This window comes from Pelodiscus sinensis, chromosome 15, assembly GCF_049634645.1.
Source record: "Pelodiscus sinensis isolate JC-2024 chromosome 15, ASM4963464v1, whole genome shotgun sequence".
Taxonomy (NCBI): Eukaryota; Metazoa; Chordata; order Testudines; family Trionychidae; genus Pelodiscus; species Pelodiscus sinensis.
Window position 1 is genome coordinate 34,032,157 of NC_134725.1, and position 25,733 is coordinate 34,057,889.

The window sequence follows — 25,733 nt, forward strand, 5'->3', positions numbered from 1 at the left end:
GTAATATGTGCTATTAGGGCATTTTCACACAAGTGAAATGGTTTATTAAATTAAAGGAATAATCAAGTTCAGATTAAGGAGCTTTACCAGATGAATAGGTGACATGACAATTTGAGACCTAAGAGGGTACACCAATTATGAGTTCAGAACAGTCTTTTTCCTAGTTTCTGCCTCTCTTACATAGAGTACAAATATCTTTCCAATACTTTTGTGGCCCTTCTCACCATAATTTCTGACAGCTAATAGGTGTTTAAAACATTGTTTGAATTGCATGTCATCTTTTTCATTGTGTTTTCATATCTTTGCCTATTTCTATTTTGTGGGGAATGGCTTCCTGTAGATTCACCTTCTCTTCTCAAACACACCCTTCAGTTTCATGCAATACCCTCTTCCTTTGGGGTAAAGGAGAAACCAGCAGCACAGATTCTCAGCAGAACAAATAGCTGTCAGTTTTGCATGGGCTGGAAAAAGTTTAGCTGGGGGAGAAGGTCGCACTAAATTGGGGTGGACAAATACCACCGCACAAGCTGGATCCAGTTCCCCATGGTTAGCCCTTGGCGGGCTGCCATTGCTATATTTACCTGCACCTCTGCAGATACAGGGAATTGCAGCTCCCGTTGACCACAGATTGTTGTTCAGGCTAATGGGAGCTGAGGGAAGCAGTGTCCCAGTCTACAACGCTTTCTGCAGCACCCATTGGCTAGGATTGGCAATCTACAGCAAATGGGAGCTGCAGTCATCCAGACTGGCAGAGGTACAGGTAAATATAGCAGCAGTGGTGTCATTTTATTGCTCACCCATGCGCTAGATGAAAGTCTAGTCCTAAAGTCATCATGCTTTTCATTAGTCATTGGTAGTATGAGTTTGTTTCTGTGGTTTACAGTCAGGGTACTAACATGTCTGTTAATCCGTCAGGCCTACCTTGATGAAGGCCCATGCAGATAATGCTGAAAACATCCCAAACAATTCTGCAGATGATAGTAATACAGAGACAGTAGCTTCAAAAAAGCCTTGTTGGAATAGAACCATAGCAACACAGTCACCTGAAGTATGTAGGAACTCTCTGTCAAAAGAAGATACTATTCCCATAATCTCAAAGAAAGACATGAAGAACATAGAAGTATTGGACATGAGTGCAGCAGGTGACATTAAAATTGTGGAAGAAGTAATACCCACATACTCTGATCAGTACAAGGTAAGAAGAATGGCAAATTAAATCTACATTGTAAACTAAAGAAAAATTAGTTTTACCCATACAGAAAAATCATACTTTTTAGTACAGGCAGTCCCCGACTTACGCGGATCCGATTTATGTCGGATCCGCACTTACGAACGGGGCTTTCTCGCCCCAGAGCTCACAGGCAGTGGTCAGCCACCTTGACCTCCGGGGCGAGAAAAGCTGCTCCTGGTGCCCCTGGTCTGCTGGGGACCGTCTCCAGCAGACCAGGGGCAAAGCCTCAGAAGCGCGGGACCCCGCCACGGCTGCCGGTTTGCTCGCGGTGCCCCTGGTCTGCTGGAGACGGTCCCCAGCAGACCAGGGACACCGCGAGCAAACCCGCAGCAGCGGCGTGTTCCCCCACTTCTGAGGCTTTGCCAGAGCAAAGCCTCAGAAGCGCAGGACCCCGCCACGGCTGTGGGTTTGCTCGCGGTGCGCCTGGTCTGCTGGGGACCGTCTCCAGCAGACCAGGGGTACCGGGAGCAAAGCGAGTCCTGCGCCAGAGCAAAGCCTCAGAGGCGAGGCACCCCGCTGCTGCGGCTTTGCTCCCCGTGTCCCTGGTCTGCTGGGGGGGGGCGTCCCCAAGTCAGCCGTTGCTGAAACTGACCAGCGCTGACTACAGGAAGCCCGAGGCACAGTTGCTCTGCCCCGGGCTTCCTGGAATCAGCGGCTGATCAGTTTCAGCAGCAGCTGACTTGCGGTTCTTAAGTTGAATCTGTATGTAAGTCAGAACTGGCGGTCAGTTTCAGCAGTGGCTGAATCTGGATGCCAGTTCCAACTTACATACAGATTCAACTTAAGAACAAACCTACAGTCCCTATCTTGTACGTAACCCGGGGACTGCCTGTAGTTTAATTACATGTAGTCCCATTTGCCACACTAGACTGTTCAGTTTTATATAAATTGCTGTTTTAGTCAAGTTCAGTGCAATAGTACGGTGATCAATATTTGTAGAATCTAGTTAAACAGTTCCCTTATAAACAGGTCCTTATTTACTTTGCAATACATTGTAACCAAATTCTGTGTCAATGATAGTTCAGTCTACTGCCCCACAATGCCCTTTATTCTTGCTTCTGTCAAACCTTCCTGTGGTTCACATTTGAAAATGCTTATTGACCACAGAATTAATTTATAGGGTTGGGATTTTTTTTAGTGAGAATAGTTTGCTGTGCTATGCTCTGCTTCCCCAAGTTCCCATTATGCAGTTTCTCCTTTTCAATATCTTCCTTCTCATCCATTGTGTGCCAGAGAGTTAGGTGGCTTGCAACTGCTTCTGTGATTATCTAATTGCTCAAACCTGAGCTGTTCTCCAGATAGCTCCATTTCTCTGGCTGCTTGCCATCTTTATTGCAAACTGGACTCTAGTTCTGGCTACTAGACAACACCCACTCCCTCCCCCCCCATTTATTTTTGTGTAGTCCTCCAGACCGCAAGCATTATAAATGGTGGTGTCATGTGGGGGCTCACCCTTGCACATGGCTCCCAGCCACAGAAGGCACTGCTTGGTGTGGGAAGCCTAACTGGCTGCTTCTACCACAGTGCAAACCACATTGGCTAGGGAGCCACCAGAGCTGATACACTTCTGCAGCCAGCAGGGAAGGGGGCAGTTTATTTCTTAATAAACAGAGGGCACTTTTGGTGTGGGTAGAGGCTGTCAGATGTTAGCAGAGAGAGTTAGGCAGCATCCCAGCACAGGGACATGGGGGTGTCAGGGTAAGGATTCTGTTTCATGCCTTTGCAGGATCCTGATATTTGTCTGGGCTCCTGGACACAGGACATCAACTTTGATATGCTGCATTGCCAACCCTAAGAGTTCAACTTCATTAATCAGCCCTCCCATCTCCAAGGAACACATGCTAGCAAACAACTGTCCAGAGTTTTTGCCTTGTCTACTTTAAGACATTAGGTGGATCCACAGTTGAACAGGTTGAACCTCTCTAATCTGGCACTGTCTGGTCAATATCTATGGTCCAGCATGATTTGTTAGCTGGATGTCAAATGTTGGATATGGCCAAGTTTCCTGTAGTCCCCATAAAGTTTGAGCCAGGACTGGTGACAAAGTAGTCTATGCTATTATTTAGCTCTAATTTATATCTTCTACCATCCCAGTGGAAGTGATAATGCTGTTAGAAAGTATTGACCTCACATGATTTGGAAAATTCTCTGGTTCAGCACAGGTCAGGGCTCCAAGGTGCCAGACAAAAGAGGTTCAATCTGTAATGTCTGGAAAAATGTAGCAGTAAAATCAAGGACATGAGATGTCTTCACAAAATGGCAAGTGTACTTGATACAGTATCAGCTGCCTCATCTTGGGGAGGAAGGGCTTTTCAATTATTTCTTCTGCCATCTTACCCCTCTCCTTTGTCTCTCTCTGAAAAGGCTTAGCAGTAGCCCTGTTTCCAGAGGCTGGGAAGACCAGGCCTGGCAGTAGCTTTTTTTCCATCTAGCATACACTAAAGTGGATATGGAGGAGTGGTGTATATTCAGAAACTTTGTCCTATGCAAGCCACAGCTGCACACAAACATCTCTCTGCTATTTCATTTACATAATATTTTAAATAAATCCACATCTTTAGGATTGAAGTAATGCACAACTTTCCCCTGTTAAGAATTCATCAGAGGTTTGAATTTATTTCTAATCTGAACTCTTTTCCCATATTTAGACTTACAAATTTGTTTAGAAATACTAAATTATAGTGGTTGATATTAAATCAGTAGACAAATTAACATATTGTTACACCTTTGACAGCGGGAAATAATTGTAAATGCCAAATGTATTCGTGTACATTGTTATACAATTTGTTTTTTAAATGTGCTTGCCAAAAGAACTTAAATCAGAAGTAAAATCATCCCAGGAATATTTTATATGTATAAAATCTCACTTTATATATTGCATTTTCCAGTTTCATTCATTTTTCTTTGGAGCAATTTCATTAAAGGAGCAAGATACCATCAGCTACACACTCCATAGCTTGGCCACAGCTAGTGATGATGAAGAAGATTTTGACAATGAGCAGCTCTCCCAAGCAGTCTAGTGATACGTAGTACATGTACAAACTTTGCAAAAATGTTTACATTGTCTTTAGGTATTAAAGGTATATTTTAATAGCTAAAGGACTATTTTACAAAGAAACTTGTTGCAACATTTCTTACAGAAATTTCCCTGGGTTTTCTACTATTTTTAGATTACACAGAAATGAGAACTGTCAATAGAAACTGCTGTTTTATATTCTAGACTGGAGTGAGCAATAATTTTTTAGTGGGGGCCCAGGAGGGGCCAGGAGACTTCCATGCTTCTCCACCCACAGACCAATTGGCTGGGGGGGAAGAGGGGAGCATGCGAAGTCTTGTTCTCCCCCCCCCCATCCCCTCCCAGAAAACCACCTAGGTACCTGTGCCCCTGCCCGTAAGTCAATCAGGGCCTGAGAAGGGGGTGCACATGAAGTTTCTCGCTCCCTGCTCCCGCCCTGCAATGGAAAACCAACTGGGCAGCAACTGGCAGTTGACTAAGTGCTGAGCCCCTTGCAGGGCAGGAAGAGATCACATTCTCCCCTCCTACCCCCAAACCCTGATTGGCCTGGGGGCAGAGGGAGCATGCAAAGTCTCCTCCCACCCTGCCCCCATCCTTCAAGGAGAGCGCAGAGCTTCTCTTGCAGGGTAGGAGGAGACTTCGCATGCTCTATCCCTCTGCCCCCAAGCCAGTCAGAGCTTGGGGACGGGAAAGTACACATGAAGTCTCCTTTCACCCTGCCAGGAGCGCCACCATATGCTCCTTGGTAGGCGAGAGGAGACTTCATGCAGTTCTCTCCGCTTCCCAAGACCCTGATGGGCCGGGGGGCAGGAGGTGCAGCAGGGCCTCCGTAGGCTGGATCAACTTGCTTGGAAGGCCGGATGTGGCCCACAGAGGCCCTTTTGCCCACCACTGTTCTAGACTATTACTACAGTTAGTGCTTTTCAACTTAACACCTAAGCAGGGTAGAGTTTTCAGCTCACAAGTGAACAATCAGCTTGTTGCATAGGTACCCCTTTTAATGTAGAAAAGAACTAATTAAGACTTTAAAATTAATTTTAGTGTTTGTATTCACAGGTTAACATGTAAATATTTTGTATTCCAATTGTTGTGAAAGTTCAAATGTGTAAAACACATCCAAAAACTTTAAATACAAGAGCATTTTCATCATCTGTCAATACCATTCTGTGTAGCTAGTTGTATGGATGTCATCTTTTTAGTAGAAATTTTCATAATTTAATACTGGTGTAATGCTGGATTAAGAATCTTAGATTGTTAGGTACATTTGATAGACCTAAAAATGGATTAGAGCTCACATGCTAGAGGATCCTTAATTGGTCAGTCACCTGAACCACTGAGTACACTGCTTCAAGAGAATTAAGACTATACATGTGACACTGCATGGATTTGCTACCCCTACCTGATACTTTCATTCTAGTACAGCCAAACACATTTATTTGGATAGTTCTCTGAAAACATCCAGTGTGCAGCAGCAGTCAAAAAAGCCAACAGAATATTAGGAATAATTTAAAAAGAGAGAGAGAGAATAAGACAGAATATCTTATTGCCTCTATCAGGGGTTCCCAAACTTTTTGACATGGGGACCAGTAAATCCATTCACAAGCTTTTGGAGGACCAGTAACATTCATTTTCATATTTGCATATTCATTACGCAAATGACAAATATTCAAATATGTTGTTTCTGGTCCTCCCAAAGCCCCCAGTGCTAGCTTTAGCAAAACTTTTGATACGGTCACCCACAATATTCTTACCAGCAAGTTAAGGGAGTGTGGATTGGATAAATGAACTATAAGATGGATAGAAAACTGGCTAGACAACGTGTTTACCAAACTGTTTATTTTAGTTGGAACCCGGTTTTTTTTTCAGTACTGTTTTTTGCAACCCAAAGATATACATGCATATAAAAAAAGAATTAAAAATGAATAAATTTTCAGTGTTTCACCCGGCTGCATCCTCCACCCTGGGCCAGGGCTTGGGGGATCTGGCGCTGGATGGGCACTCCAGAAGTCGGGAGCAAGAGCAGACTGGGGGTAGGGTATCTGGCTAGGAGGGAGGGTGCAAAGAGGGGTAGGGTTGCCTGGTGTCTGGTTTTGTACCAGGCAGTCCAGAATTTGAGGGTTCTGTCCAGGAAACAAATTGAGAACATACTGGACATATAAAATGTCCAGTATTTTCTAATTAGGTATGCATTATTATTAGGTGTATCAGTCCGTAGCTGTGAACTGCCTGGCAGGTAGATGTGCTCATGCTGTGTGTGTGTCTACCAGCCAGGCAGTTCGCAACTACTCAAGGGAGGGTATGGCTTTCTTCTCCCGATCTCCCCTGGCCAGCCCGCTGCCCCCATCCAGCCTTCCTTCCGAAGGCTGGTTCTCCTCCCACTCTCCCCCAGCCAAACCCCCTGCCCAGCCCTGCTTCTGCCGCCTGCCCCGATCTCCAGCAGACTGCCCTGCTGCCCCCAACTATGCTTCCCAGCGGCCGGTTTCCCCCCTCCCTAGACACACCTCCTCCCAGCCCACCATGCTGAGGCCTGGTATTTTTTTTCCCCCGGGCTGCTCTGTATAAAGCCATGGTATGCCCACATCTTTAATACTGCGTACAGATGTGGTCACCTCATCTCAAAAAAATATACACAGGCATTGGAAAAGGTTCAGAAGAGGCAACAAATTTGGTGTTTGGAATGGGTCCCATACGAAGAGAGAATAAAGACTTGGACTTTTCAGCTTAAAAAGAGGAGATGAAGAGTGGATATGTTAGAGATCTGTAAAGTCATGACTGGTGTGGAAAAAGTGAATAGGAAAAAGGTACTTACTTATTCCCACAATATAAGAATTGGGGGTCACTAAGTGAAATTAATAGGCAGGTTTAAAAAAAACAAAAGGAAGTTTCTTCACTCAGCACACAGTTAACCTGTGGAACTCCTTGCCAGAGGATGTGCTGAAGGCTAGGACTTTAACAGGGTTCAAAAAGAGCTAGATAGATTCATGGAGGTTAGGTCCATGAATGGCTATTAGTCAGGATGGATAAGAATGGTGTTCCTAGCCTCTGTTTGTCTGGAAATAGGTGACAGGAGAGGGATCACATGAGGATTACCTGTTGTGTTCTCTCCCTCTGGGGCATCTGGTATTGTCCACTATCGGCAGACAGGATGCTGGGCTAGATGGACCTTTGGTCTGACCCTGTATGGCTATTCTTATTTATTGCCAAAATAATTACCAGTAATTTTTGAAAAACTGACATTTAGGTGTAAAACTGACTATAAGTTTGCATTTTCACACCTTGCAATGAATTTTTATAATTAGTATTTTAATCTACTAGTTTACAAAATCCGCCCTCCAATATACAAGTCAAGTATGTGAACAAGATACAGTGAATTAGAAAAGTTTCATTTTAGAACTCTGTAATAGAAATCAGAATAAATTTGATTGTTTGATCCCAGTAATAATCCATTACCCATAGCAGTGTACTAAACAGTAGTCAGAGATCACCATTTTCATCTTAAGATTGCTTCACTGCATAAGAATGGGCATAGCTCTGTCTTTTCAATATAGCAAATGAAGAGGGTGGGAATTTGTGTAGTTTTAGACAAATTTGACATCTTTACCAAATGCCAAAAGTGACAAATGTTGATTATACAGTTTTATTCCAAAACATTTGCATAGGAATTGATTCTTTAGGACTGTTTGGCAAAGTTGGGTGGAACGCTTGTGTATAGCCATACACGGATTAATTTAGTCTTTCTGAAGGGAAGTGGCTGGTGCCATTAATTTGAGTGAGAGAACAGAGTATTGCAGTTTATTGCAATATAGGACTCAGAAGATTGGAACAAACATATTTTATACATGTATGGAACAGTTTTAAAAAGTTGGCTTCTAGGTGAGCCAGATGGCTTGGTAGGGGGTTGTCCATAGCTGTGCTGGAAAGACTAAAAAATGAAAGTTGTTTAATGTGCAGACATTGCAAATGTTAGGCTCTCAGCAATGTAAGAAATATTATTTGAACCTGCTTATCACTATGCAAAGTAACATTACTTCTTCAGAAGGATATTACTGACTATAGGATTGTTATTGCTGGTATAAGCGAAAAACTAGAACAGAACATGTGAAAACTAAAACATAATAGACATACTCCAAAGTTGAGGCTCAATGGCTGGGCTCCTGTGTAATACACAATAGCACTCTTTGCATAAATGGAAAGTAAACTCGAAGTAAGTTACTTTAAAGCCACACATTTTAGTATAAATACTATATTTATTAAATATCTTTACAATTCATTTAAATGTATTTACAGAACTATTCCTGCATACTTCAGACATCCAATTCACATAATTGCCTCTTAGGTAAGTATAGGTAAAATGATAGTCTAACAAAGCATCCTCATTAGATACAGACTCAGATTTCTTTTATTATGTCAGCTATCTTTGTTAGATACTACTACATACAGTCAACTTCTACACATTCATAGTCTGGTTTTCCACTGAGAAGTTACCTATTACCAAGAGATATGAATTCCAATTACAAAATACTTACATCATCTTTGCTACACCTTTACATCCCTCTTCAGAAAGTTTTGTTATCCAATCTGGTCCCAAACTCAAAACAGTTTCCCCCATTTTTTTAATAAATGCAAAAGTAGCAACTCTTAAGAGAAACTGGATGTTGCAGCTCTCCCAAAGATAGCTATTAAAGTGACAAGGAACCATGGACATTTCAATCCTTTTAAGAAGAGTATTCATTTCATATTTTCTAGACCTCTCACCTGCAGACACCCTAGGTCCTGCAATTGCTGTTGCAATACTTGGTGTGATAAGTTACTAGTATATAAAGCTTTTACATTTAGTCCAATTACTGTTCCCCACCAAGCAACTGTTGACACAGAGTAAAACTTTTCAGACTGGTAAACCTGTTCCACCTTTCATGTTTCCAACTCAAATGAATACTCCTGAAATGTTTTTCCTGTGTCCCCCTCTCATGATAAAATTATAATAATCTAATTCCTAGGAATGATTACTGCTTCATGCATCATTTTAAGGTTACTTTGACTACTTGAGTCCTGTCATTTCCTTTACTATAAATATCTGTTGTGCGCAGACAGCTTAAATTCATAGGAAGAAATTAGGTTGATATGTTTAGAGTGCACATCTTAAAACAAAAAACAAAATTCTCAAGCATGTGATAAAAATATTAACTCTTTATAATACAGTATTGCTTTAACAGATGGAAAAAGCTATAAACTTTGCTGGTCTTTGGTGTGTCCAGTGAGGGATAAATTTACAAATTGTAAATTAAAAACCAAATTTGTTCATTATAAAAAAAATCATGATCTATGAGGCAAATGTCTTTATATTGACTAAAAACTGCATTAACACAAAAACAAGATTTAGAATCAGACCCATGAGTAGAGAAAGTTCAGTCACTACCAGGACAGCTGGATTTCTATGACCTAGGATTCCAGACCCTGGATCAGTAGAGGGCAGAGCACAGTCACAGCTGAGCTTAGGGGGTGGAAGGGAAGCACCTTTGCTACTCATTTATCTGATCCACATACATACCCTAATTTGTAGTTATAGAAAATAGTGAACAGAGAACACTGGCAGGAATATAAAGTGAGGAAATAGTTCAGCTCTACCGGGGCATATCAGAGTAAGTTCAAGAATAGGAAAATCTGTACTTGATCTAGTCTGCTCTAACAAGGAATTGTGACAAAATACTGAAGACTTTAGTGTAGGGAGTGTCCCGATTTGAGACATTCCTCAAACACTAAAAATGAAGCCCTATGCAGCACAAATACATTCCTTCCAACAAAAAGGTACCTAGATACAGCTTGTTCAACTTTTAAAGATTAAAGGGACTACAGTTTGTGCAAAGCTGTCTACCTCTCACATGGTGTTTTCATTAATTCTTCCCATACCCCCACCAAACTACTATTATTTTGGCCAAGTTAGGGTAGTTAAGGCATTTTGACAAGTAATTAAAGATGATTTAAAATATATCTAACATTATGCCAATTTATGAATACAAATAAATTACTGAATAGCTCCCAAATTAATCACTCACTCATAAATGAAATGCCTGTTACAAGCATGATGCATTAAAACAGTAAAATGACATGTACATGGTACATGTTAAGTGATTTTAAATAAAATAAGAGCTCGACATACATTTATGCAAATATACAGTACAACTCGAATAAAGGTTCTTTAAACAATTTGAGATTTCCTCAAACTTAAACAGTTTTAATACAATAAGCCAGGTAGTAAAATCTCCTTTCAGATAAGGAGAGATTCCTTACTGACCAAGTGTAAATGCACTCATCTAGACATCGTTACCTGACTTTTATATAAAACATGGCTTTAATTTATTTCTAAGTACTTTTCTACCAGCAAAAAAAGTTAATGAAAAACTGACCAAAAATATATATAATCTTTACAGCTATCAGCTTATGCACCTCAGAAAAAGGGGTTGCAGAAACTGGGGAAACAATTGCGAGCTACTAAAATTCATAAGGAAATGCTATATTGCAAGTGGCTATTTAATAATTGTAAACATCATGAAGGTTCATAGTGAAAACCCCAAATATCAGTTACTGAAATGTAACTTCTGCTAATTATTCATTAACTAATTTTCCATTTGTATACTTACTGCTGCTGCTGACAGCATAAGCAGAGGTGCACTTTTGAGCTAGCAAGACAAGCATCAAAATAACTGGTACAGATTCTATTTTATACAAAGCAAGAATGGCAATGCACAAACCATGTCTAGTTAACAGTAATGTTCTCTGTAAACAAAAGCAAGAAAGTTCAGAGTTGAGGAGTATCTGTTCTTAATGCAAACCATCATTCTTGGGTATTGCAGCATACATTCTGATCAGAGATTAATGATATTGTGCTAAACCTCAACTTTGAATATTCTAGCTTTTGTAAGTTTTAGTTACAACTTAACACAATAAACCCTTTTTAAACAAAAAGTTCCCCACTTCAAAAAACAAAACATCCAGAGATACCAGGCCTCATTGTGGACTAATTATTTGCAAAACTTTCATGTATAAGATCACAATTAAGCACCTGAAATCACAAAACACTTGTGGCATCCATACAGCTCAAACTATTTTTTTTTTCAAATCTTGTACTAGAAAAAGTCTGCTAAGGCTGACACCACGTATGCCAAGAGCAAAATGTTTACAGCAGCTATAAACCCCCTGAAAACTGGAGTTTATATTATATAAACACAAACTCTCACCTATTACTGTAACAAGACTATGTTTATGAAAGGATGCTTTGTAACATATCCTTCGTTGGATAACGGATGTTTCTAGCAGAACAGTAGTACACTCTGGTGGAGAGAATGTATCAATTTTATTTATTAAATTTCATTTTGAATTGTAACCAATCAATAATAATTTGAAACTAGTAATATTTGAGAAGTAGTAACCATATGGATCTCGTTTTCCCCCACCTTGTGAATGATTACTAAGTTTTGAGAAACAAGCTTCATGTCTTTTTCTTCATTTCATGCTGGCAGATGAACACCAGTGTACTGCAAATAGTGGTTTTTAAAGGATCTCAATTGTGTCGTAACAGGCAACCCGCTTGAGTAATGGCCATTGAGATCAGCTGCAAAGAAAGAAATCTATCCTGCCAGCAGGAAACAGTACATGTGAAGCTAGGAACTCCAAGATAATGGAAAACAGACGTTGACATTAGGCAAATCAGTCTGTATATTCAGCTACTATAGAAAGAAGGACGGTGATGTCATCTGGCTTTCCCCCTGTAATGCAAGAAAACAGTCCATTACAAAGGATTGTGGTACTGTAAGAATGTTTTGCAAGGTTCTGATGAAGTTACTCTGTGAAGGAGTATTTTATTACACAAACTCCAATTAAGTCTGTGAATACAAAGGACCAGCAGTCAAAAGGGAAGCAACTAATGACTATGCTCTAGCTGGCAGGAGTTAAAAAGATTACAGATTTGACACCCATAAGGCACATGGAACGATGTGAAATGCACACAGGCTAAGCAAGAGGCAATTTCAATGGCCCATGAAGGGAGTCTTGAGCTATACAAATTTGAAAGACTTTTCTCTCTAAGCTGAGTAATAAATGGAAACCTCAGGACCAGGTGTGAAAGTAACTTCAATTTCTTAAAAGTACTGACTTATTGCAGGGCTTGGGTGGATGCTTAGGGGAGGAGATTGGGGCAGTTGTGATAGGACAATACCTGTAAGAAATGTGGGGGGGGGACTGGGGAGGGGAACTGAGGGGTTTAGGGGGGAGAGTCTGGGGCTGGAAGTGAAGTCACCATGCTGCCCAGCCTGCCTGATCCCTGGGACTAGCTAAGACTGTCCTGCCTGGCCACCCGATCACCAAGGCTGAAGCCTGGGGGCACTGTGGCCATGCACACAGGGACTGTGGATGCTGGTTTGGATCCACTTGAGATGGGGCCTTGCTTCCCACCCCCTAGCCATCCCATACAGAGGTGGGGGGAAATGGATGGTGGTGGTTTGGGCTCAATGGAGGAGGAAAGTGGAAAGAGTGAGGTGAACCATTCATGCCCAGCACTGGTACAGGAAGCTTACTCATGTATGGTGGCTGACAGCATTGAGGGCAGAGATGTGAAAGTATAAATGTGTAAATGATTAACTGATGAGTCTGGGCTCATCTGTTAATCTTCATGGTTATATACACAACAGCCCCTCCCCCCCACCACACAGCTGCTTCTGTGGCAGCCACCTGCACCTCTGTGTGTGAACATGTAACTTCTGAAATTTTCAATGGTTACACATTACCTAAATAAAAGCATTTTAACATCCCTAATTGAGAAGCCTGCCCTCAGCCAGCCATGCTCTTACTGGGGTGCTGCACTGAGGCATCCCAGCTCACTTTCACCTTTGCTCAGGACTCCGGCAGGTACACTAGAGACTTTCCAGAGGATGGGGAGATAGATTACAGAGGGCAAAGCGACTGAACAATGTCAGATGAATGGGAAGCATTCTGCAAACAGACTACTAAAATAAAAATCAGTGCTCTATGTACTCTGGTAATGCCTACAGACAAATTTACAACCTAATTAGAACAGGAGACAGGGGAGGGGAATAAAGACAGACATTCTATATTTAGGCCACACATCAGGTCAGTGATAGAGCCAAAAAGAAAGCATAGGTCTGATGACTTCCAGTCCAGTGTCCTATGTATTGGATCACACTACCTCCCAATTATGGCTGGCATCTTCTTTCCAGAACATATCTAAGATTGCTTACTATTCAGGAACTCTGGCACAAATCCAACAAAGGAATTTAATCTGACACCATCAAATGTATGATGTTATCCAGCAACAGGAAACTTACCTCTCACATTCAATCCATTGTCACATGCAAACTGTGCAAAAGGTGACATGTAAGTGGGGTCATAGGCCAGTTCGTGAGCTTGCTCAGCAATGCTTCTTGCTGTCTGTTGTATGCTCTCATAATTAGAATTCTATATTGATGGAAGAACAAGTTATTCTTACAAAAGCAAACTATTACAGGGAATTTCATTCAGGCACATATACATAACTGGATATTGATATAAGTAACAACATTGCAAGTTAGATTTTTCATTTCAAAGGAATCTTATCTCAAATTAAATCAGTTCACTTTAAGAATGTCTGTAGGAAATTAAGTCAACTTCTTCCACTAATCATTGGTGCACGAGTTATGAACACATGCTTATCTTAGGAAGGGAGAAAGTAGAAGACAGCACTTCTCTATATTTTAAGAGTCAAGGGATGGGGGAAAGGGGAGGGGAGAAAACGGTAGCTGAAAAAATAGGTTTTCCTTTGCTTATTCTGACTACCCAATCATACACCCCATTCATCCAGCTCAGTTCTTCTGTACAGCCTGACGCTCAAACTTTGCAAAGAGAATGCTAAACTAAAGAAGTGTTCACCCAAAAAATACTGCCTAAAAAAATTCAGAGTGCTCATTCTCAGCACAGAAGCACCACCCTAGAGCAAGAAATAAAGCTAGTTTTAATAATAAGGATGAGCTTGTAGGAAGTTGGAATGTGAGTGGTTACTCAGTAAGCATCACCCTTATCAGGTCAGGCCTACCAGTTACAGGGTGTGTCTAGACTGAGTTTTGTCGACAAAAGTGGACTTTTGTCGACAAAACTATACCTGCGTCTACATCACCGTTGACATAACGGTGACAGAACTCAGCAGTTTTGTCGACGTTGGTAAACCTCATTTTACGAGGCATAACACCTTCTTTCGACAGATTGCTTTGTTGACAGAACTGAATGTGTCTAGACGCTCTATGTCGACAGAAGTTTTGTCAACAGTATCTGTCGACAAAACTTCTGTCGACAAAAGCCTGTAGTCTAGACGTACCCACAGTTAACTGGTAGGCTTGGCTTGGCCAGAGCATCCTTCCAATTGCAGGAGGTGCTCTAGCTGGGCCAGAGGAGCCCCCCACCATACAACTCTAAAAATTTAACCAGTTAACTGATTAAACAAGATTTTATATCCTTAGTAGGAAGTGTGAGGCTAAGGCTTTATATTAACATCAAGCATAAAAACGTCTTTAAAAATAATACATTTTGCCAACGCTAGAAGATGGATCAAATCAGAATGAAACTATCAATCTTACTTCATGGAGTTCGGGTATCCAGCATTGACAGCCTGCACCTACTAATGTAACTTACCTCACACACAAGAACATAATTTGCATGATTTTTAATGAAGAGGCAGCCAGTAAGAGTTCTCTTAAAAAATTAAGACAGTTATAAGTCTATGAAAATCTAGAGAAAATACAAGCTTTCTATATAATGCATTTCCTCCAGGAGTTCCAATCACCCTTACCTTTTCAATACCTGCTGCCTTACTCAGAAACAGGTTTTTTTCCATGTTGAACAAGACAAGGGATGAACAGCTATTTTCACAAACAACCAGTTTGATAATCTATAAGGTATATAATTTTATGAATATATCTGAATTTCCCTAACATTTTGGAGGAGTGAACAGGCTTTGACAATTCTTAGCTTTCCATCCAACCCAATTTCTATTTGGTGTCTTAACCAAATGTACCAATAGGTGGAGCTCATGTTTCTCTTCAAAACTAGCGCCATGAATATCCAGTGTGCACAATCTAGACTAAGAATATGTTTTAAAAACCAAAATCCTAACCAAGCCATAGCTTTAGATTGAAAAGGAAGGAAGATGAGAGATTTCAAGAAAGGGATCCGAAAATTGGTTGAGCATCTCCAAGTCACTTTGTTGGCAAAGGAGCCACTTTCTCTTGTCAACCAACAACTTCCAGTAAATTTATCTCAAGGATAAGAGCTATTTGCAGACAAGCCCCTTCTGAAACCAAATATGAAAGGGTACTGAAAAGTTATGCAAAATAAAGCTTCCTAAAGGAAGCTCACATAGATTGATGCTAGTTTTTATATCACATTTTCCTCTTTTAAAGCTGAATTGTATGTATTTTCAAGCGCAACAATCCTGTCACCCAAGATAGTGGTTTAATACAATGAAGCTCTCATGCCAAAGTTACAAACAAAAGCTGCTCTTGGATTGTTTCAGAACAAGTAATAACTTTTGCCTAGTATTCATATTACAGATGAGTTACGGGAATGAAATTCAATTGCACACGTTTCATTTTCAGTTACCTTCAACTTTTTTAGTTCCTGAAGAATCATATAGTCAGGCATGTTGTCAAAAAGTCCATCTGTTGCTGTCAAAATAATGTCTCCTAGCTGAACATCAAAAGTTGTACTGTCAGCAGCATCCGGGCTGTGAAAATAATGCCACCATGTCAAAGAAATGGGCACTAGCTTAAGATAATGGCACCAAATCTTGTTCCAACTACATAATGAATAGCTTTTGTAATTCACTGGTATTATTCTGGCTGTAATAACAGGAGAATGATCACAACTAGAGAGCATCAGAAACACTACACCATAGAATTGCACTGAAAATGCCTGATTAGGACAATCCTTCAGTTTAATATATTCGGCAAGTATATCTTCGTTGTACTATTAGAAGTACTGCAGTTTGTGAGGTTTTCTTCTCACTCAAATATGTAGAATGGGCTATAATTAAAAGGACTTCAATAAAATTATTGAAACAGCAAGCCTACTTACTGGATAATGAAGCATCTTTTTATTGTGAAGGATCCCAAAGTATTTCAAATGTTTGGGTACATCCCCACTAACTGTGGGCAGTAGTCTGATGGTCAAGTGGTGCATAATACAGAGAACAAAGTATTTATTTTGGTACAGACAAGATCTTCCTGGGAGATTTTAGGATAAAAACTACACAACACACCATTAGTAGAATGATGCAGGAGCTGTGATTTGAACTTACGAGTTTCAGAAAAGTTAGCATTTCAAACTAGATTTTTAGATCACTGGATTCTTCTCTGGCAAGAACCAGTTTAACATTAAGTTTAGTCAAGAGAAGAATATACTGATATTTACTCTCACTTTTAATTGCCTTTGCAATTAATGTTAAAGTGCAAGAGACTAGGTGAATTGATACAATTACATGTCAGACTGAAGTGTGGGTATTTTAAAAGCTGATTCATCTCACACTTTCCTTATTCGATGGTGACTCAGTGTATTTTTCTAATTACCAAGATTGTCATTCTTGATAACTATCTTTGGGTTGCTCCTATGTTTTCGTACAATGGATTGTACTTTTGAAGATACCTAGATCTCACGCAATAAGAACTATTTACAGTTATTGTGCAATAAAGAATGATTTTTAAAGTGCAAGAATTTCAAGCTCCTATGACAGCTCTCCTCTCTTCACTCTTTTATACTTTCCTATAATTAAAACTATACCCAACAAACAAACAGTTGGCACTATTTCCAAATATCCCCAAAAGATCATTTTTTATATTAAAAATTATAAAGCCCAAGCCTTGTCTCATTAGAAGTCTACAACCTCAGAATAAGGACTTCAGATTCATACTGCATTCCCTAGACATAGCTCTATTACTTTCTATATTCAGGATTTATATAAAAAGAGCACTTTAATGAGTCTATTATCTTTGACTGAAGAAATGTAACTTGTACTATGTTTAAAAATAATTACCAAATCAGTCAAGAAAAAGCATTTCCTTTATTACAAAAACAGACCAAAAGCAGAAAGACATTAGACAAGCAGGCATGTCTTGTACATACTTTGTTTTAGATTTCACTAATGAGGTTTCATTAGTTTAGAAAAATGACTAATCAGCACTGAAATACAGATTGCTTTGAAATCATGTCCTCTGCTTTAAAACTGCTACTTTCTATAGGACAGGGCGCACTTCTGCAGCAGTCCCTTCTTTGAGCTCGATGTTCTGCCAAAATGGAGTTTTGCTCGTTTTGAACGAACACAATGTGCTACTAGAAACTTAGCTGTACTGAAATGCAAGCTGCAGTCACATGCTTTCCTGATCTGTTCCTCAAGTATTCACTACCTCGCTGCCTTGCTATGTAAGTTAGGGTATTCCTAATCATTCCCAAATGAGTTAGAAGGAAAACCTCCACTAAGATAAGGCACTATTCCAATATATGACAACCTGAACACAATATATTTGACTTAAGTGTTCTATACTAGGCCAGTTTTGATAGCTTAGTAGGGTTATAATACACAGTGCACTATGTCAATTTTATTTGCATCTCACTGCAGATATGTTGCAGCCAGATGCCTGGCAGTAACCTTTATATGCTTCAGTATTTTTCCAGATAATGACATCATATGTACTTTACATAAATTCCATCAAGTAATACTCACAGTTTAGCAAAAAAACTTTATAGCATAAAATATTTTATGCCACGATCACTGATCCTATATAGGCTACAAAAATTACTTTTACTTAGCTCATAAAAGAGAGAGATCATGCACCAAATATTGAATCATAGTAGGCCAAAATATTAACTAGCATTTGAAGTTCTTACAAATGCTGCCAAACAAAGAGGCAGCAGCTAAAGTTATTTGTATTGCAAGAATGTTGAGAGATCTTAAATTGCAGAAGCAATGGATTTTATCATGAAGGTTACGACAACCTTAATTCTCCTGTTGTGTCCAGATATTGCAGCATATGACAAGTGAAGTCATTTCTAGGACCTGAACCTTAAGTGGAGACATTTATGTACAGAAACAGGTATATTTCATCAAAAAAGTTAATACAGAAGGTCTCTTTGAGAAAACCAGAAATGCTTAATACTCAGTGTGCACCTAACTTTACAGATCACTCTGCATGTAAACAGATCATTCCTACTCTGAGCAGAGATTAGGCCATGGCAACAGCCTACAATGTAGGGTAAACTTAAGTCTGGGAAAGGCTTACACTATGTTAAAGACAGACAGGTGGGGAAGGGGATTCATCTTTCAAATGGAATTATTATTAAAAGCCCATTTGCTAAGTTTCACTACAAAGACTGGAAGCATGTATCCTTTGGGGGAAAATAATCTCAAGTTCTTGATTCACATCTAATTCCCCATCTCACCTATCACTTAAGACGACTCCCTCTGCTTCTGGTGGAGCTATTGACAGTTGGAATGGAGTGTTGAAGTAATGCTGCTGTTCATCAGATCGATGTACTACTTCTCCTCCTCTGACTACTAGAAAACCAGAATCTCCTAAATTTGCTGTATGTAAACGATGACTTGTTCTGTCCAGAACTACTATGCAAGCAGTACTGCTTCCTAGAAAAAAAATTAACTCAGTTAACTGGAGATCACCATATACATTAGAAAGTCTACTGAATAGATCTTTCTTAGACAAGCTGTTCAAATACCTATCATTGACAACAAAAAAACCACCCCGTTAATACAAAGTGAACGTGCATTAACAGTAGGAACAAATCATGTTTTCTGCAACCATTTCCACTCCCAGTTTACAGATTTATTTGTAAAGTTTTTACTTATCTGGCTTTGATTTCTTTCATTACATTGTTTGCTATGTTCCTGTGCATTTCTAACAGTTAGGTGTATGTATGTCAGCCGAGTCTCCTATAGGAAAAACTATTCTGAATAATGAAGCCATGATTAACGTGACACTTTTGGGAGTATTTTGTAGCACCAGTGGTGGGCACCTACATCTGTGGCCCGAGGGCTGCATGCAATCCACCAGGTTTCTGTGTGGCCTAGGAGACATTGTTTACCACTGGCTATTTGCAGGGTTGCCAGATTCTGCTGGTTTTCATCCATGTAGTAATATCAGTAGAAAAAAAAACCTAAAGTGGCATGCATGTAAAGCAAGGGCACATGAAGGGAACAGATTGCACACAACATTGTGAGCTGTTTGCGCCCTTTGCATCCAGTCAAAGCGCTGCCATGGTGCAATCAGCACACCCAGCAAGTTCTAGGTACACAAGCGCAGTTAGCAAAACTACCCTATCCTGGGAGACTGTCTTGGTTACAACAATCTTGCGGCCGACAGAGGAAGGAGCTTGCTAGTTTACGCTGTCCATTGCTGACCTACACTATGCTAGGAGTTGTTCATATGTTTTCATTCACAGCTAGAAATAATTTGCATAAAGTATATAGGTTATCTTGTTTCATTATCAGTGGCAGAACAAACACTCTTTTAAGACAAACTTTGAAAGACTGGCTCCAAAGGCGGCCTAGATTTTAAGAAGGAATGTATGGTTTATTAATATAATTCACTCAGAAGGAAGTGCATGGCTTTAAAGCTCAAGAAATTAACTTCAATATTTAAACAAGTGCCTGTGCACTGTTAGTTGCTTAGACACTTTATAGCTGGCTGACCACAATCTTGACAATTGGGAAAGTTTCAATTACATAGGTAACAGCATGTGTCAAGTTTTTAATTAGGACTATCAGAAGTTCATTCAAACATTATCACTTCTATTGTAACTAATACTACTGATATGGCAATTGTCTTTAGTATTTATCTTGTTTTTGGTACACTAGGTTCCTGCTAATTTTTTTAAACACTTTTGTAACTACCATTCCTGATGGATTCAAATGTACAATAAGGAAGAAAGGAATTGAAACATCCCTGATAATTTCACAAATATTTTATATATATTTGAGGGCATTATGGAGTTTTCATTCATTCCACTCTAGCATCTAGGCCTGGAGGCCGATGGCAACAGTAGAGAAACCACCAAATATTATATTGGAAAAAGGCCAACACTTGTCCAGCTCCTTCATAAGAGAAGGAAATACCACCCTCAATGGAATTCAGTGTAGTTCTAACTAGAAAAGCCAAATCTTTTCTAAACAGCTCTCACGCTATGACAAACCATCACCAATAGATGTTTTGATACCATACATCAGAGAAAAGTTGGAATCTTCCATGTGCAGCTCCAAGTTTCAAAATATAGCTGCATTTTTGATAGACCATGGGGCTTACAATGAGCTAAAATCAGGTTTAGGGATGTTAAAGATCAGTTAACTGAATAATCGATTAACCTCAAATTTGTATCTGTTACTCAACTATTCGATAGTCCCCGAAGTGGGGCTGGCAGCCAGTGCACTCTGGCCCCACTCTTAAGGAGCCACTTGCCAATCTGTGCTGCTACCTCTGTATCAGAAGCAGCAGCACTGAATGTCAGGTGTGAGCTGGTCCAAGAGCGGAGCCAGTTTAAAACCCAGCTCTCCTCATGGATTGGCTGCCTGTCGCCCTGTGCTGTTGCCTCAATACAGAGGCGGCAGCCCCTGTCTGGAAAAGGTGAGGGGGGAGGAAGAGGGGAAGAGTCTGAATTCCTGGACCTAGCATGAGCCCCAACTGAACTGGCCTGCCCGCCCACCTGGTTCCTAATACACTTTAAGTGTAGAGCCCCAGCAGGGGTAGGTCCCAGACCCAGCACAATCCAGGATTGAGCTGGGCTGCTAGTCAGCCTGCTAAAAAAATTACTGTCAAGGGGAGGGGAATGCATATTGTCTATACAATTAACAGATAAGCTTTTGGCTTATTGGTTAATTCACTATACTATTACATCCCTACTCAGGATCTAGATCTTCTATTTGGTACACAGGACATTAACTCTTCAGCCCTTTACAGAGGTCTGCGTTGCAAGTGAACAGCAATGCAGGCCCAGTCTTGGGTTCATATGGGACCCTGATTCTCCCAAAACAGAGAAATTAAAATCATGTCAACAAAAGAAAATTAGCCTTCAAATCACTATATAGTTAGAATAAAGAAACTAATCAAGTTAAACTCAAGAGAAAGAAGAGAAATGCAACAAAAATATTGTGCCTGGAATAGGACTTCAGTTTTCCTCCCCTCTCCCAGACAGGATTTCATGTCCAGGTATTTGCCAGAGTCGGCACTGATGGAACAAGCTGCTGATACCTCTGGCCTTATGCAAGGAAAAAATTAATTCTTGTTTATATGTTCTTAAGCAGAGGTTTCTTGAAGATTAAAAAAAAAATCTTAAAGTTGTATTTTTATGAAAGTAGAAATAGTGAGAAAAATTCCACAAATGAGCATTTACAGTGCTTTGAGAGAAGAAAGAAAGGGAAAAATAGGATTCATTAGTTTCACATTCTAACTTAACAGGTACTATAACTAGAAATCCATGTGTGGAATGCAGATCTTGTGACTGCTGCTCTTGAGAATTTGAAAGTTCAAGCAGCACAAAGTTGCCTCCCTGTATAAAAGGGCTGCTAGAACTAATTACCTAGTGAACCACCTGGTGATCACTTGTTCACTAACAGCACCAGTATAGTTAAACACCTAAACCCACTGAAATAATTACTGAACAGTACTATTCTAAAAGTAACAAGTCATTTCTCGGGTATGTATCCATTCTCTACATGTATAAAAAAGTGAACATATGTTCTCGAGCTCAGCAAACTTTAGCTAAATATAGTTTACATAGAGCTCTTTTGGCAAAGTAGTTTAAGGTCAGGTGAGAAGCATGTGCGTCAAGCAGGCAGGGTAACGTGCTCTTGGTCTGAAATCTTGTAAGTGTTCCCTTGTAAGTGATCAGTTTTCAAGATTGCCTATTCACAGCCTAATTCTGCCTTCATGTCCTCAATTGCCACTGATTTCTGGGGGCATTACATGCACATATCCAAAACCATATTTTGTGCACATTTAACAAATCACCGATAGCATATTTCTTTTGCTGTGATGACATTCAGTGATGTCTACAACCCACAGCATACAACAGGGGTGGGCAAAAGGACCTTGTGGGCCAGATTCAGCCCGCCAAGTGAGTTGATCCAGCCCACTGAGGCCCTGCCATGCCCCCATCCCCAGGCCAATCAGGGGGCTTAGAAGTGCCACATGCTCCTGGCAGGGCAGGAGGGAACTGCCTACTGTTCAGATTCTCTCTAGGGGGTGGGTAGCAGAGACTTTGCATATTCCTGTATCCCAGGCCAATCAGGGTCTATGGGTGGGGAAGCACGGAAGTGTCCTGGCCCCGCCCCTTATGTCTGAGGCTCCAAACCCTCCAGGGCAGCCTAGGAACACTTCCAAAATTTCAGAAGTGGCCCCCGGTTAAAAATTATTGCCTACCCTTGGTGTACTGCTACTTTGAGCTTACTATAAGGGAAAAAGAAACTGAGTAACAGGATACTTCAGTGTATCTCCAGAAAAATATTGGTTCAGCTAGAGCTTAATCACAAAACTCCCAAAAGGTTTCAAATTGAGAATAATTTTTTTTAAGACATAGCTGGTATTAGCTGACAGCAGTAGGAACTTTTTTTGTATCCACTGTGCAAGATCCTCACAAAACAAGGTTACAGTTCTGCAATTTCATTTCAGGTTTTTCTTTTTAAATTAAAAAGAAACATGCAACTTGTCATGTTGAAGATGTTATTATTATTTAAACTTAGAACACCAAGTCGACATATCTGTGTCAAGAGGACACGTACCACCTGAACAATATTTGTGGGGTATTTGCTGCACTTACCAAGCAAAGGTACTTTGTTCTGCAGCAGCTCACTATAACTTGTAGTAAGAATTCCAACAGGATTGCTTGGTACGAACCGTCCTTCTTTTACTAAACGTTCACATGTTCGCATTAGAGTCCCTGAGAACTGAGACGGATCAACCCCATAGTCTCTCCAGCCACCTACACCATCTGCTACCCCTAAGAAGAGAAAACACAACTTATTGTTAAAAACAAATGTTTTGATATTCATTTCATTCTAGCACAGGGCTACTCAAGCGGCTCATGGGCTGCATGTAGCCCATGGCCTATTTGTTTGTGGCCCACAGTGTGGTTTGGGTTTAAGTGGGGCTCAACACATGGCCCATGGGGGGATCCTTTGAACATGGCCTCCACTGGGAACATGCTCCACAAGAGCGAGGCATCTTCCAGGAGGGGTGAGCATTGAAAGACACATGTGGACAGGCTGGCTAGAACAAACGGGTACAGGGTGTCGGCATTTCTAGACCCCAGGGAGGAGGTGCCGGGAACGTCGGGGCATTGTGGGAAGTGCTGGCTGCTTAGCCTTGTGGGCAGAACCTGAGAGGCGCTGACTGGCTCTCACTGGCCATGTTTGGGTCTGCCGCCACAGCTTAATCTTTGTATTCATGCCCGTGTGAAGCAAGCTATGTCTATGCAACCACACTTAAGCTGCGGCCCTCGGCATGTGCTGGGAGTATCATTGTGGACCCCAGAGCTTCCAAAGTTGAGTAGCACCATTTTAACATATATGTCGATGGTTCAAGATCTAAAACTTACACAAGTTTGCTAGTCATATTTCTGTATAAAACATTTTCCCCAAATGGTTATGAACAGTTTTATTATATGAGAACAGTAGCAGTATGGAGCTTTATAGTTAGAAACCTGAAAGAATTTTTGGTTTTAAAGAAACCACACGTGAAGAAAAGCACACATATGTAAGCAAACTTGAAATGTTAGTGATGGGATAAAGGTCCAGGTACATTTGACAGTTAGTAATACAGATTAAAATTTGAAAGCTAAATATCTAGAGTGATGATCTGTGAAGAGACTGACTTTGCTATAAGAAAGATTTCTTGGAGAGTTAAGTAGCTTTTCAGGGATAGATTACACTTTCATTAGCACAGAGAGGGAGGAATGGAAGTGTTGAAGAAGATTTTAAACAGAACAGAAATGAAGATAGTGTAGAGAAACTCCCTCCCCATCCAACATCTCCAGACAAGTATTCTTTTACTGCTCACTCACAGTGAGATGATCCTTTTCCTGTGAGTGGCACCAATTTCTGCAGAAAGTAAAACTTCCATTAAAAAGTGTTTGAAGGTCAATGCAATTGTGTGTTCTACATCAACAGAAAGAGTACACTAGAGTCTCTGTGGCTATTTACAACTTCAACCAAGCAAGAGTTTAAATCACGGGTGGGGAACCTTTTTGGGTCCAGGGACTGCTGACACACAGAAAAGTCAGTTGGGTGCCGCACAAATGAGAAGCCCAAAAAAAAAAAAAACCTCCAAACCCTCACTGACGTGGCCCCTGATTGAGAAGGAGAAAGACACTTCCCACACATACTAGAGCCTAGTGGGGCCCAGGCTAGTATATATAGTATGCTCCAGTCAGTGGCCATGGGCTCCCCAACACTACAAGTGGAGCCCTGAGCCTCAAGGGCTGGATCCAGGCAAGCTGGAGGTCGCATCTGGCCCTCGGGCCTGAGGCTCCCCACCCCTTGTTTAAATGGATTAAAGCTCACTGTAGCTGTTCAGAACAGCATTGACAGCAGTGAAGCAGATGAGTTTCACTCTGATAAAGCTTGGGAAAGCTTTGAGCAGCAGAGGCAAGTGCTAAAGTTATGCACAGTGGAGCAGGAGACTGGAAATGGGTGATTAGCAGAGTCCCTCACCACTAGCAACAATCCGAAGTCTCTGGAATATGAAGGTGGGGAGAAAATTCCTCCCTTGCAGTAGCAATAAGATTTTTGTTTTTAGGAAAGTAGGGGAAGGAAAAGTCAAGGCACCTTTCAGCCAGAGGCTACAAGAGATGAACCTTGGACCTCATCATCCTAGATTTTCCCAAAAGTTCCTGGGCTGTGTATTCCCTGACAATGCCACACTTCTTTCCTTTTCTGTATTATCCTTATCTGGTAGGTTTAGTTCTTTGGCTACTTGGTGGATGGTAAATTTACATCTATCAGAAGGGGTGCATGGATGGTGGCAGCAGGGGAGTGAGATATGGGCCAAAGGCGGGGTAGGAAGTGGTTGGTTATTTTGCAAGAGGATTGATAGGAAAATTATAAGGGAGCAGATATAGCACTCATAGTAAGGAAAGAGATACAGGGGGCGAGGGAGATAAGTAAAAAGGGACAGGTAGAACAAAGGAGGCCAAAGTAAACACTAAAAACTTGATTAACAATGTCATAACCAGTACAGCACACAACTTATTTACTCCTTTAAATTACTACCCTAGATTACCAGCCACCCTGCAAGTGCTGTGCAAAAATATTTTAACACTTGTTTTAAAGATAAATTACCAAAGAAAGTTGGTTCTATCATTAGTACAAAAGAAAGCTGAGCTGCAATAGTATAAAAGATAACTGGCTCAACTGACCACATAGCAATGTTAAAACTTTTAAATTACTGCAAT

The 25,733-nt window shown here is 40.6% G+C and overlaps 2 protein-coding genes across 4 annotated transcripts in view; one reads left to right on the plus strand and one right to left on the minus strand.

Annotated features, from left to right (window-relative positions):
* The window catches only part of RAD9B (RAD9 checkpoint clamp component B), a 30,871-nt gene extending 26,522 nt beyond the window's left edge, over positions 1–4,349 (plus strand). For 2 of the 3 annotated variants that reach the window (XM_075898691.1, XM_075898694.1), the window contains 2 exons: positions 916–1,195; positions 4,120–4,349. In XM_075898691.1, the coding sequence (XP_075754806.1) occupies positions 916–1,195; positions 4,120–4,251 (412 nt within the window). In that variant the 3' untranslated portion in view covers positions 4,252–4,349. Of the gene's footprint in view, positions 1–915; positions 1,196–2,957; positions 3,912–4,119 lie in introns of those variants that run through there. The other variant, XM_075898692.1, reaches the window with a different exon arrangement.
* A 4,125-nt stretch (positions 4,350–8,474) lies between these two features.
* Positions 8,475–25,733, minus strand: part of PPTC7 (protein phosphatase targeting COQ7) — a 34,822-nt gene continuing 17,563 nt past the window's right edge. Inside the window, exons 2-6 of the mRNA XM_006132578.3 lie at positions 23,103–23,282; positions 18,720–18,918; positions 15,888–16,011; positions 13,586–13,715; positions 8,475–12,010 (exon numbers count right to left, since the gene is read on the minus strand). Of these exons, the coding sequence (XP_006132640.3) occupies positions 11,952–12,010; positions 13,586–13,715; positions 15,888–16,011; positions 18,720–18,918; positions 23,103–23,282 (692 nt within the window). The 3' untranslated portion in view covers positions 8,475–11,951. The remainder of the gene's footprint in view (positions 12,011–13,585; positions 13,716–15,887; positions 16,012–18,719; positions 18,919–23,102; positions 23,283–25,733) is intronic.